The sequence below is a fragment of the Engraulis encrasicolus genome, chromosome 7, assembly GCF_034702125.1.
Source record: "Engraulis encrasicolus isolate BLACKSEA-1 chromosome 7, IST_EnEncr_1.0, whole genome shotgun sequence".
Taxonomy (NCBI): Eukaryota; Metazoa; Chordata; class Actinopteri; order Clupeiformes; family Engraulidae; genus Engraulis; species Engraulis encrasicolus.
In genome coordinates, this window is record NC_085863.1 from 53134712 (window position 1) to 53149501 (window position 14790).

The window sequence follows — 14790 nt, forward strand, 5'->3', positions numbered from 1 at the left end:
ATTGAGTGCCACAGGTCTTGGTCAGGGTGTCTGGCAAGATTTTTTTTTTATTAGAGTAGCATGACTTAGTCCTCTTGTCCATGGAGTTAAGCCATAAGGAGATAAGAAGAGAGGCATGTTCAGCAGAAAACTCAGATACCGATGCAAAGCTCCCATGTCATGCTGGGAGTCAAAACAATTGCAGGACTTGCACTCACTCTCTATGTGTTGACTAAAGAGAGTGACAGAGAGTCGGCCTTGAAATTACATTAGCCTCTAATTAACATTAGCTATGCTAGGGGGCTGCCAGACTCTTACTACCGTAACCGAGAGAGGAGCAAAGAGAACTTGCTGGCAGAACACTCTCCTTACAGTATGTCAAAAATACTGACTCAGAAGCAAATTTCATTACTTTAACAGTAAATGGGTGGTGACGCCTTGTTTTTTTTCGTAGCATTGGTTAAAAACCTACAAAACTGTTATTTTCCCTTCAAAAAGCAAATGTCAATGAAGAAGATGTGGTTCATTATGTTTCATACTAGTCTTAGATGAGAAGAAACATTTTTGTTAAGATTTATGTAAAGGTTTATATGTCAAATATCCTGCGGTGTCCTGTGGTGTGACTGCTCTTATAGAAGGAAAAACGTTTTTTTATAAATGGAAACACATGAGCGATTCTACGATTCCCCTACGCTTTTGGCAAAAGCAAAATGTCAATTATCAGTATTTTTTTTCAACTAAATGACCTAGATGTTTACATAGTATATATATTTAAGTTTCCAAACAAACAAATTGCCAAGCTTAATCTTAAATCATTTGATAAATACTCTAATGAAAGCGAACATTTGCTTAATTATTTTGTCAACAGTGTTATGGACAAATACTATATCATTTCAAACATATATAAAAATACTACAGAGTTGAAACAATATATGTTTGAAAGTGCGTATGTCCCTTAGCAGTAATGTTGTCATTAATCTGTGCAACTGATATAGAAAATGTGATTGTTGAGCTTCATAAGTAGGATTTTATGAGTCACTGTGATACAGACTGACACATTTTTCATCATAAATCCCTGTAACGTCTGATTTGAATATAGTCACCCTCCTTACACAAGACTTCCTTCTCCAGAGATAATCCCTAGTGTATGTTCATAGGATTTTTCCAACACATAAGGGATCAATAGCGCAAAAACACTTTCGAAACAGTCAACGGTGTTACTCAATGGTGTTACGGTCAACAGTGCAGGGGAACAAGTCGGCACTTTTTTAGGAGAAAAAAACAGAGCAGACAAACCCATCTCCCTAGAACACAAATTATTTTGTTTGTTTGTCTGTCAATATGGATATAAATTGGCAAAAACGTACTCCTCCTCAACTGTCATCAGTGTTGCCAGATTGGGCTGGTTCCCGCCCAATTGGGCTGCTTAGGATGGCCGTGTGCGGGTAAAAATGGCATCTATCAGAAAAACCTTCCCACTGCCATATAAATCAATAGAATTGGGCGGGTTTTTAGGGCGGATTTTGATCATTTTTTGGGCTGGAAATCATCAGCCTCATCTGGCAACCCTGATTGTCATACTTAATTGTAACACCATTGACGGTAACACCGTTGACATTTCAGCCATTTTTATGGTGTTGTGCTAACTGAGGACCTCAGAAGTTCCACCACAACACCTTAATCAATTCATGTATCTGTATGCTTTATCTGTGTTTTTCTACATGTGATTTCTAATTCAGATTCTTATGAATATGTTGGTAACACATTTGACAGGCAATTTTCCTGCTATGAGAATATGAAAAACAATGGATTAAATTATGGAAGGATGGAGCTCAAAACTTACCAAAAAGTCTTCCCATATCCTGCCAAAGAGGTTATGACATCACGTGATGTTATTCGTATGGCCTAAGACCAAACCATTACTGATTTATGGAGGAGGTTTCAGACCGTGACACGGTAAACACAGTTTTCGTGGACACAAAATGGCAAATTTCATGTATAATGGAAAGGACAGTGGTCTTTCTGACAGTTTTGTCATATTGTGATGATTACTGTGAATCAACATTTGCAATCGTCTTGGGCAAAACAAGTTTCTTTACATGCTAATATGAAGACTGAATCTGACATTTGGAAAACAGGACGGCATGAAAACGCCCAAAACCAGTATTAAATATTCATTCTTGCTGAGGGAAATAATGCTATGTCTACACTTTCTGTATTATATGAAAGATAAATGTTTTCTAATGTCCAAAACATCATTGGATGCAGTTAATAGTTAGTGGAATTGCCAAATAAAATCCACGGACTTAAAAGTGTAGGCGAATTAGAGAATCACTCACATATTAAGATTAAACACAATATCATTATCAAAATAGGATGAGCTCAGATGTCAGTCATGTACAAAAGGATTAAAATGACCATAATGCAGTGAATTTCCTGTGGTGTGACTTCATTTTCCTGCAGTGTGACATGCCTATGCAATGTGTTGATGCAGGACACATTTTCCCAAAAATGGCAAAAATAAGGCGAAATTCCTCCTCTTTTTTTCAAAATTTTCCATCATTTTTTTCCCTAATTGGAAAAACCTTTTTTTTGCGTTACGCCCTTAAACGTCAACCACCTAAATGCACATTAGGCATGGTTAGGTCAACCTCACTGAACTTGCTCCAGGAGCACAGTTATTAGAACTTCCACAAAGCAGTATTTGATCTGCCTAAACCTCTGAGATTATCAGATGGAAATCTAACAATTATGTCTACTGTATAACAATAGCATTTGACCAAGGCACGCTTAACTGGCCAACTTAACTGAAGCCTGGGAGCAATTTAAGGGGTTGACTGCAGTGCCAGGGCCTCTCAAAGAACCTCTTGCTGTCAAAACAAAACAAATTCATAACAAAACAAGCATTTTATCCGTTTCACTTTTGTGTGATTCTGACCATGTGCTTATAAAGAAACAGGACCATCATGTGCCTGAAGGTTACAGCGACTTCATTTCAGAGAGTTGAGGAACTTCATAGATGCTAACTGGACTACAGGCTCTGGCTTGTCCCTACGGTGGGAGGAGGTGGGAGTGAGGGCACGGAGGAGTGATTGAGTGAGGGAGTAGGTGAGGGGTTGGGTTGAGGATTAAGCAAGGTGGTGATAAAAGACACAGCGCCTGAGGGGCTGACAGGCGTGATTGTTTGATTACATAAGTAGAGTGTTCAGTGTCGGATTTGCAGGTTTCTACAGAGTTTCTACTGAAGGAGTGAATCAATGGACGCTTAGAAATCTCCTCAAGCCAATGTGGCTAAAAGTGGCATAGGGTGGTCGGGGTGGTTTCATGAAAGGATTTGGCTGGCAGCTCCAGAGGCTGAGGGGAAAAGAAATTGTTAGGTGGATAAGTGCCGGGGACAAGAAGAAGGGAGGGAGGGGGGGTCACGAGCAAAAATCTGATACCAGGCAACATAGTGGCACTGGAGGTGTACAGAGACACTCATCGCCTCTGCCAGCTGGGCACAGACTCAGAGCTGCTGGTATGCCGGGTACAGCACATAACGTCTTATCACAGACTTAGCCTGGCAGTGGAATAGTATCTGGGATAAACAACACAGTGGGTAGTACATTTCCATTATCCAAACTCCCGTCCACCCTTGTGCTTGTGGCCTTGTGATTATGTTATTGACGACAGAAATTTAATTCAATATCTTGCACAAGCGCAATTCAAGGGTCATTTTCTCATTTGAAATCAGGATGTTGGATGCAAAACTGTCCCACAAGTTCTTGTACCTGGGCTGACACCAGGGAAACTTAATAGTTTTCTGCACGGAGGCAGGGTGTCAGTGAAGCGCGAGTTCACAGGCGGAAGTCGAGGACGGGAGAAAGCATATTGAAAAATACCCAGTGTCACGGATGCCAGCCATTGGCTTGTCACTTCTCGCTGTCTGTCCATATTTCCTCATATAGGACTTGGATAAGACGAGCAGACTTCTAGCCTGGTAATGGAATACTACAAGAGAAACAACATCTATGACATCAAAAAAAGACATTGTTCAACCGGCTCTGAATCAGTTGATCCTAATAAGTGCTACAGACGGGTATAACAGTTTCTCAGCAAACTCAACTGTGTTGGAAGGAAACTGTAACAAGATTGTTTAACTCTTTAACCATATTTTTGTCTGATAACATCTACCCACTTGTCACCTCAGTCCTCATATAGTACTTGGCTAGGACACGTAGACTGCAGGTTGGGCAGTGGAACAGTGACAGGGAGAAATAGTTTTATGGATGCCAGCCACCAGCTTGTCACCTCTCACTTTGTCAGGACTTGGCAAGAACAGGTGGAGGTCAAAAATCTGAAAAGAAATTGAAGATATGAAACGTGCAGCGATGCACCCTGTGCCAAACACTGGGCATTCATGGTAAACATGTTGACACTGGGAAAATAACAGCGCTATTAAAGTCTTTGCCAGATGTGCTACTCATGAAACCATTCAGGCTATTTTTATGTACAGCCGTTTCTTTGCTTGAGATTTCCATGACAAACAGCCAGTCGTGGGAAATTGGCAAAGTGTAGCTATGGAAGCATTTCCCAGGTCACGACTCCCAAGAGTTTAGTACTCCCACTGCACAACTTAGTGTCTCTCGCTCTCTCTCCCCTCTCATGTTGTCTTTAATAGAGATAGAGATGGTCTCTTCATCACAGCCTCTCTCTGCGACTGCCTCTCTTTCTGTAAAGTCTTGGGTCTGTCCCTAGCATCCTCCTTCTCACTTACTTTGCCTCTGTCGCAGTCTCTCATGAGTGCATTTGTCTCTCTCGGGTCGGCCACCAACCACAGACTCAGTACAATGAGGTTCAGTGTGAGGCCCAGAGTCCCAGTGGGCTGAGGTGGGCCAGTCAGTCAGTCAGTCAGGCCGGACGGACGTAGGAGGTGGATTCCAGACGCAGTGTACTGTTCAGCCACAGGCACAGGCACAATGAGCAAGGGACAGCACCCAATGAACAAGAGGAGGAGCCCTCGGGCTTTGCCTTGGCCAGTCTGGTCAAACCACATCAGATTTCAGAGGTAGATAGCCTGGCTGTGTGTTGCACTAGCAGACTGTTATGTAAACAAGGCCTGAGAAGTGCCCATCATGTTTTGAGGCTAACACTTGTTGTATTATGTAAGAACGACAAAATGACAGCTTCAAAATTAAAATAAAATCATGAACGTTACCATAAATGGCACAGCCGTTTGCCATCACCACAAAATAATATACATCATAAACATGTCCTTTAGCATAGTTTACAGTAAATCCATTTGTTTGTATTATCACTCTGGTATGTAAAATATTTTTAAATATGGTTTAAACTTTCCATGATATCAGACAAATTGTCTTTCTCTGCTACCATGTCTTGTCATTCAAACAGTCAGAAGCCATGAGACCGGATGACTTCTTGTTTTTAATCTCATTCCACGCGAATGTAAACAAAGGGCCCAAACAGAGTTTGTACGCTGTTAAAATGCCTGAAACAACTTGGCAGATGCACCTCACCACATGCAAGGAGAAGATTGCAAGCTTGCACAGAGCAACAACAACCAGTAAGCTAGTGACAGTGCTGTGGTACTTGGTTCTTCGTGGAGTTGTGCAAACAAGTCTTTCTTGTGCAGGACATAGCCAAGAGGGATGACACCTTGTTTGGGGAAAGGCCACTCAACATTCCCAGGCCCCGCATTCCCAGGGCGTCCACGCCACATTCCTGCTGCTCACATAAAAACTAGTAGGTGTCAAGCCTCCAACTCTCCCTTCTAGTTGGGCCTCATTCTTTTTGATCTCGTTCATGTAAAAAAAAGCAGAAAAAATCTGTGTCAGGTCAGCCTAACTTTTTACGGTGATAAAGAGCCAAGGACAAAGTGATGAAAGCGAGAGCACATCACGTCATATCAAATCACATCAAGGACCACCTTGAATTGGGGGGGGGTTGAAAGCACCATAGACGACCAAGACGTGCTCAAGAAATGCAATGCTCTACATGTCAAATCCTTCATACTTTGCATTAGCTGCTCCCAAAAAAAAATGAAGAGCGAAGTTCACCTCTCTTCACTTGCCTTGACTAATGTTTTGCATACCGAGTATGCATAGTTTCTACCCTAACCTACCATTTGAATTCCTGCTGGTATACTGTCACCAACAGCAAAGCGACTGACCCACTTTCCAGCCTTATATTTACAGGCTGATAAATTACAGCGCTAGATACAGTACAGCATCTGTCAACAAAACAACTCCATCGTGATTCAATAATCATTTTGGGTAGTGAAACACAATATTCAATGGTGTTTTGCAACTCTGTCAGTCATGAAGAAACTTGTATTTCCCCCGCCCCTTCTTGCACATGCCCTAAAAACACACATTCAAGAAAACGATCCAAACCATCAGAACCCAAAAACCCAAGCATAAATTATTGATCATTATGCTGCAGATTCCAAGTCATTCAGTCAGCCACTCCTGTGTTGTTGCACACAAACAAGCTCTCCTCCCACAGTTGTCAACAGCAACTCAAAGGCCTCAGAAGTAGACCAGAGATCAGTTTCAATATAAGCTTCACTATAAACCAATTTCTGATGGCTACTTTTTGTCTGATACCTCTATTCTATTCTATCTAGAGGAATTATATTTATTTGGCAGCAGTTCATGGCCCTGGCGCCTTTACAAATCATACATTTTGTTCTTTTCTGATCATTTTCCAAGTACTACGCATTATGAATGAAGTTTATTCACAACGACGCAATACATTTTCCACTATCCCAATGTATCACAGCCATATTTCAAGCCGCACATGCTTGGCTCACCACTCGGTATCAGCAAAGAAACAACTCCTTGCTATACCACAGTCAGTTTTATTACAGCTCCAGCCCAGTGCCATACCACAAGAAAGACGCCTGCCCTGCCAGTCTGTTGCCCTGCCAGCCGTCAAACATTGTGTGGCTCTGCACTGCACAGCGCTGGTGTGCACCGCACTGCATTGCCCGGCCCGGCACTGCACGGCCACTTAAGCAAAAGGTGTGACGAGAAAATCATGCACTGTGCCACTGCCGCCTCTACCAGGAAACTTGGCAGCTTCCGAACCCAATGTTCACAATGTTAAGCTGCTGGGCCTGAAAATAGAATGGATGGATGGCTGTCCTCTGAACACCCAACAACAGCAACACATCAAGTGAGTGAGTGAGTGAGTGAGTGAGTGAGTTAATGTGCCTGTGGTTTTGTGTTTGATGTGGCGAAGCAGTGAGGAGAAGAAGAGCTGAAATCAGACGGTGGTTAAGACAGTAACTCAAGTCTGTGTACTGTAGTGGACACCATGTTGAGTCAGCCATTTTTCAGCTGGAAAAGCCAAAAATACCATGTAGCTGTAACCACATATCTGTTTCACTACACGGGCCCGAGTTGGTTCTCCCACCACCCCGTAACAACAAAGCAAAAGCTGTCCAGATAGCATCCCACGGTTTTGGGCCAGAGTGTTGAAATGACATTCAAAGGGGCACTGCTTAAGAACAAGCATGACTCACCAGCAACACTACATTACACTTACACTGCAGACCAGTTTATTCAAAGCAAAGCACCCTACCAAATAAGACATAAAAGAGCTTACAGCAAGAGAAACAGACTAAACAAAAGCATAACTTAACAAAGTACAAGCAGGTTCCAGGAAAGTGTTGGTGAAAATAGGTCAGTTCTGTAGGGAAGGGAAGCACTCTCAGAAAAGAAAAGTTTTCATGACCTTCTTACCGGTCAGGAGGCTTGACCCATGTCTTGCGGCAGCTTGTAGAAAAGTCGCACTGTCAAGTGTATTTCTTGTATTTTATTTTACTGGGTTAGTATGAGAGACAGATGTTTCGGCCTAAGCTTTCTTCAGTGTCATGAGAAATGTACAAATCTATTCATCGCTCGCACCAGAGGACTTTGTAAAAACAGTTTTGAGTTGAGCACACTTTTTGAAAAAGATTGTAGCAGCTTGTTGCACCTTTATGCTAAGGGTACCCTTCACCGAGTAACTTGCTTTATGTTAACACCTCGATTTCATTAATTAATTAATCGATTAATTGCACTTCACATATTTTAGTCACAACTGCTCTATATGCATCACCTACAATCGTATAAGACCGTAGATAGACAACACCATTTCAAAAATATCGCACAGCGCAGCCTTCTTACAAACAGAGATTTCCTCAGAGAGATAGGACGGCATGGCAACTCTGTAGCCTGTTTATCAGTCTTAATAAGCAGCCCTCTGCCTCATCAGTATCATCTCCTCCAGCAGCCAGCCTGCCAACGCCGCAGCGCTAGCTACTGTTTGTTTGGTACACTCGGGAGGGCTTTGATTAAAACACACAATGAGGAGCGGCTCTGGGGAGAAAATTAGAGGGCTTTCTCAGGGGTTGCGTGCGGTGCGCGGCGCGCCTCACTGAATGCTCTGCCATGTGAACAGATGAGAGGAGGGGGGCGGGAAGGTTGTTCCCAGTTATTTACCTTCTACCAGAGCTGCTGAGCTGCTCACATTGTGCTCACTCAATTACTTATCAGACAGATTAATTTGTTTGTCTACTGATGCAGGTGCTGTGAAACCAGGTCAAAGCAACATCCCAGTGGAAATAGGTAAATATCGGTACCTGTATCAGCAACTAGCAGATATTTTTTAAACATGCTTTATCAATACTGATATGGCATTGTGACTCCAATTGAGAAGTCAAAATCAGAGTTGTATAAAGTAGTAAGTAAGCCCTTACTCTAACCAATGTTTTACAACACAAGTGGTATGATATTACAAGTGTAATATCCTTCCACTACTGTTGTAATTACATCTGTAAGAGTATTTCTACTTTTACGTTATACAACTCTGGTCGAAACAGGCTCCTAGCATTCCCTGCCTGTGTGAATGCCACAAGAGGGAGAAATTCACCTTGGCTGACAGACTTTTTAAGCCATTTTTGACTCAGTAAGTACCCTAAAGTATGACACTCACTGCTGGCCAATGCCTTTTCTCGTCTTATGACAGGCAGGTCAGGCCAAAGCTTTGTCGTCTCACCTTAGCTCAGCTGAGATCGTCTCATTCCGGACAGTTAACCTTTGTGGCAGCAAGCACGGTTTGCGGCATACATTTGCAAGCTGTGATCTGCTATACTCTGGGTCACCCGGTGTTGTGTCAAGATGCGCTGCTTGTCAAGACGATGCTTTGTTGAGATGTACTGATGAACTACGAATAGGCTGTTAACCCAGCTGAAAACCGAAACACAATCCCTAACCATAGAGTCTAGAGGTGCTAACTGTAATAACTTGAAATGGTAGTAATGCTTGGTAGCTCAGCTCAATATGTAACTCTTATCGACAGAACACCATAGCTAAAATTTCACGCCTGTTCTCCCGACTAACCCGCTGCAATAACTTGTTCTTTTCCTGCCTCCCTTCATCTGGACCTTGGGGATTTTATTAGGAGGACACAAAGAAGGGCTTTGAGGACGCAGGTCAGATGCTGGTCATGTTTACACACACACACAGGTCCACACACAGGGTCCTGCACTTCACATTCCCCCCATGATTTTATTTCGCCTTTTGAAACATGCCCCTGCTCGCAGGGAGGCAGAAGCTTCATCAAATATGCAGAAGTATGTGTGGTTGATAGGGTAAGGAGGGACGACAGATAGAAAAGTGTTTTGACATGAGCGTAGACATCATCTGCGTGCTGCTGATCTGCAAGTGGTGGTGTGAGTCTATGTTTAGGACTGCTTCCAATGGCATGTCCTACACAAAAGTGTGGAGTAAGTGGACCTTTGGCACTTCTGATCCAAGCAGGTCTAAGTGGACCTTCAATCATTACAGTCAAAAGTCAGCAAGACATTTAATACAGGACTATACTTCTCGGTTATACTTTAAAAAACCTCAATCATAGATCTTGAGTAGGTTATTTAAAGAAATTTAAATTTCTTAAAAAACAAAATAGAATACAGGCATATTCTTCAGCAATGTTAGTATTTACCATTTGGCGACTGTGCTGTCACAGAGCTAGAACTGAGAGACTGAGAAAGAGTTATTTTCCTCATACCATTTGCTTACCGATTTCCTCCTAATTCATTTGATTGAACACACACACAAACACACACACACACACACACGCACACACACACGCGCACACGCACTTCTTCTTCACCTTTCTTCTGCACACTTGTTTTGCACCGGCCATGCATTTCACAAAAATGTCTCTATGTACATGACAAATAAATATCCTTGAATCCTTGTCAGAAAAGCGTGTTCATAATAATGGGAGGTCAGGTCATAGATGGTAACTCATTCTCATCTGATTGCTCTGTCAAACTGTTGACCACAGAATGAGATACCATATACGTGGGTACTTGGCTATATTTGTGGTTTTGACATGTTAGGCTTCCTACCTGTGAATGGTATGTGGCTTGGAATGCATGTCTAAACCGGTGAACACACACACACACACACACACACACACACACACACACACACACACACACACACACACACACACACACACACACACACACACAGGAAAGGTCTGTCAGGGGGAGCCATTCTGGACAGTCACAGACATGTTCAAAGCAATGACCTCACAGAAAGCAAGGGAGGGCACTGCCTGGAGCATGTTTGCATTAATGACCTACCTGGCTTAATTGACAGCTCTTTAGCATGACAACACAAGGCTGCCCTAAGAAACGCAGTGGTTATTTTGGCACGCAGGTAAGTTACGAAATACACAGAAAACAATTTAAAAACTCCAAAGCACAATGTTCACAAAGACGAAATCGTTTTTATGGTGCTGACAAGTGAGCAACAAGCGCTTGGCGCGCTAACTTTTGATTCTGATCTTTCAGAACAGAAGCAAGCAAGTGACACAAGGCTTGACAGCTAAAAAGAGCATGGGGCAAAAATAAAAACATGTTGGAAAGGCTGGCCATTTCCACGAACAATACAGGCCTACCTATCCAAGACAAACGACAAAAGTTAACATGTCTATCAGCGTCACTTACTTCTGCAGTTCGCCGTGATGGAGGCTTCCTCAGAGCCAGTTTCAGTGAGGAGTCCATAGCTGGAGTGTGTTTCATTTATTTCGACTCTTCCAAGTTGCTGGACGTTTTAAATAGAAAATCTGTTTGTCACAAATGTACTTCTTGAGTCCTTAATGGCTAGCTTTGGCTTTTTAGTTCTCCGGAGCATGGGGAAGATTTTCAGGACGTACGAATTCTTTCAACTTCTCATGCAAGTTACGTACCGCGGCGACCACAAAATTGATGTCATGCATTTGCAAATACCGAAACGACTTAAAATCCCAGGTCGGAAGGAATCGTTGTCAGAGGAGTTCATGTTTATATTTCGCCAGACCTTTTCAACAGATATCCATCTTTTCCATCGACAGAGCTCCCAAGTCAAAGCTGAGAATTGACTAGAACTAGCACAGTTGGCTTTTTCAGTCCCGTCGTTAAATCTGGGATGATCCAATCACGACGTGTTCAAATGGCAATTTACTCGCGTTAGTTCCATTGATACATTTCTAGCCTGACATCTGTCCAGCTGTGACAACTTCTACACGGACTCGCGCGAGCACTATTTATCTAGAGAAAATCAACACCAACAGCCAACTCAATACAGCTAATTCCTCAGAGCTAGAATTAGCAGTCTTTTCCATAAATCTTGGCGACGTCGAGACTGTCAGGAGCTTGGTCTTTTGTGCCTCTATTAAGTCACACGGAAGTTTACTTCACTGTGTCATTCGTAAAACTTGTGCAATAAATGCATGTGTTCAAGGCCAAAGAATGTTAGAAGCCGCTTAATATCCCGTTTCGTAGAAACTCCTCAGATTGTTAGCTTAGTTTACCAGGTTAGGCTATATCCCCCAAACAACTTTCCATTATCTAGTATGAGAAGCACACTCCCACATCATTGCGCAAACATCGCGAGAAGACGTTTCACTTTCAAACGTCTTCGATGGACGCAACTTTGAGGTTGTCCGCTTCTACAACACAGGTTTATGAAAAAAGTAAATATCCAGATTACACCAATTTCACCATGTTATGAAGAAATGAAATTAGTCTGTCCAATGCATATTCAGGCGGAAATTTAAAGGGACACTGTGTGAGATTTTTAGTTGTTTATTTACAGAATTCATGCTGCCCATTCACTAATGTTACCTTTTTCATGACCACCAGCATCAAATTCTAAGTATTATTCATTATGACTGGGAAAATTGCACTTTTCATACATGAATGATTCTTCTCCCTTTAAATATTCCTAGGACCAATTTATGCTGCTTCAGTCATTTATGTTTTTCACCTTGAAAAGGTGAGTAATAGAAATAGAGAGATTTGAACGATGATCTCGTGACCTTGCAAGCTGACTATTATTATTATTATTATTATTATTATTATTATTATTATTATTATTATTATTATTATTATTATTATTATTGAGACACTGAATTTAGCAACTTACCATTCCACATGGATAGATTAGACTGAATTTGGGTTGGAATGCACCAGTGGGACTGGTCTATCCAGAGACATGAACTAAATGTCCTCCAATGCTTCATCTCAAATTAAAGCCAGACCTTCAGACACTGTCATAGACTGGGAATCAATCTAAAAGAACCTGTTCTTGGTCCCCCTATTTTCTGCAATAGCCAATTTCAGCTTCAATTAACATTTCAGTGAGGCATTTAGCCAATTTCAAGGAGGGCTGCTCTTTTGATACATTTACCGTATTCTCATCTTTTTGCAAATTGCAACTTTTTGTACTTTATGGAACACGTCAGGTCAGAGCAGATGAGTCAGTCTGCCCATGCTGAGACCATACAGCTACAGATCACATCAGCTTAATAGAATTTTCTCTCACAGACATCTGATGTCTTACATTCAGCTGTGTTTGGCTATGTACAGTACAGTACTAGGCGTATGTGAAGTCTTTGAATTTTTGGGACGTTGGTCTTATCAGCATCAACATAATGTTTGACTGGAGGTAAAGTGAGTCAAAGGTGAGGTAAAGCATATTAGTATTCTATTGGTGAAATGAACAGACTGAACATCACATTCATGGCTGAACATGATGCTGTCATTACGGTATGACAGAGTTCAGTCATTGGTGATTCATTTTAGCATTCCTAAACCATCAGTCTCTGACAGCTGCTAATGAGACGGCATGGTTTTCTGGTGTGGTATCCTTGTGAGACGGCTTCTTTTTTTTTCTTTTACAACTTTATTTGACAGGGCAGTTTGAGAGGTGGACAGGAAGCGAATGGGGAGGGGTCGGCAAACAACCTGGGCCGGGAATCGAACCAGGGTCGGCCATATGACAGACGAGCATCCCACTGGTTGGCCACAGCAAGGCCCCTCTTGAGATTTCTTCTATTTGACTGAAGTCAGTCATCCCTATGATGAACACATCAGGACCTTAGGCAAAACAACTAAGGTCAACAATATTGACCTTCATTATTGTCCCGTGAATTCTAATGTTTTAGCTTTTTTTAAATGAGTCCAATGTCAGAATTATTTAACATCACAATGGGTCAGCTAATGTCAGCACCAAGTTACATTTCTGTAGGTCTGATGTTCAGGCCTTAGACGTGATATTTTAGCTATATTTACACACCATGTTTTTACAGAGAGAAAAAAACAATTTCCCCCATTATATTACTGGATACAGTTTGTGCAAGCTTTGGTGGTTAAATGTTTTATACAGTATTTGGACCAGTCTTCACCAAACCAGTCTATTTCAAATGATCTGTCGATATTCCCTTTCTACCACAGGGGGTCATGCTCTGCACAAACACGGTCATGCAGACTCACTCACAGGGCAGTCATGGGTGAGCGGTTAGGGCGTCAGACTTGCATCCCAGAGGTTGCCGGCTCGACTCCCAACCCGCCAGGTTGGTGGGGGGAGTAATTAACCAGTGCTCTCCCCCATCCTCCTCCATGACTGAGGTACCCTGAGCATGGTACCGTCCCACCGCACTGCTCCCCAAAGGGCGCCACTGAGGGCTGCCCCCTTGCACGGGTGAGGCATAAATGCTATTTCCTTGTGTGCTGTGGAGTGCTGTGTCACAATGACAATGGGAGTTGGAGTTTCCCAATGGGCTTTCACTAATCTAAGTGCAGTAACTACCAACATACTCTAGCAATCTTTCTCCATTCAGTTGTATGGTAGGCCTACAGCTGTAGGTGTTGTGTCTGTGGTGGTAGTAGTACCATACGTTTCTTTCATGCAGATGGGATTAATACATTTCGCTCTACTCTCTACAAGCTGGGTCATCTGGTTTACATAGTTACAGAATGGTGGCAGAATCCTTGCCCATCAGCCAAAAAAAGAGATTTGACGCTACACTACCACATGCCTTAATATTAATCACAGGCAGCATATTAATTACACCACACATCACCTACAGATGATGTAATGACTTGGAAAAATCCTTTAGCTAATTTAAGGTGTGAGTGTGACTTCTCTAAAAGGGTGTTTTTAATAACCAGCTAGGGTGTGTCACAACATATTTACGTACGCAGGCAATCTATAAATAAACATTTGTGTACAGCCACACCTATTCTCTGAAATATGTCAGGTAGACGCCTTGAACCACTTGCACCACTGTAAATCGCATCTGCAACCACAGCGTATCGTATCTTGATAGCGTTGAGCAATATGGTGGTTAAGGTCGGCATGAACAAACACATCTACTACTGATAAACAATCACTTAGTAAGCTGCCAGGTCACATTCCACCACCTAATCTTTTGTTTCAATGTAATTAGTGTGCAACAGGTCTGTCCCTGCCTACATACCCACTCACA

The 14790-nt window shown here is 42.3% G+C and overlaps 1 protein-coding gene across 1 annotated transcript in view; it reads right to left on the reverse strand.

Annotated features, from left to right (window-relative positions):
* rapgef6 (Rap guanine nucleotide exchange factor (GEF) 6) overlaps positions 1–11858 on the reverse strand; it is a 148688-nt gene extending 136830 nt beyond the window's left edge. Inside the window, exon 1 of the mRNA XM_063203935.1 lies at positions 10988–11858. Within this exon, the coding sequence (XP_063060005.1) occupies positions 10988–11062 (75 nt within the window). The 5' untranslated portion in view covers positions 11063–11858. The remainder of the gene's footprint in view (positions 1–10987) is intronic.
* Between the last annotated feature and the right edge of the window lie 2932 nt (positions 11859–14790).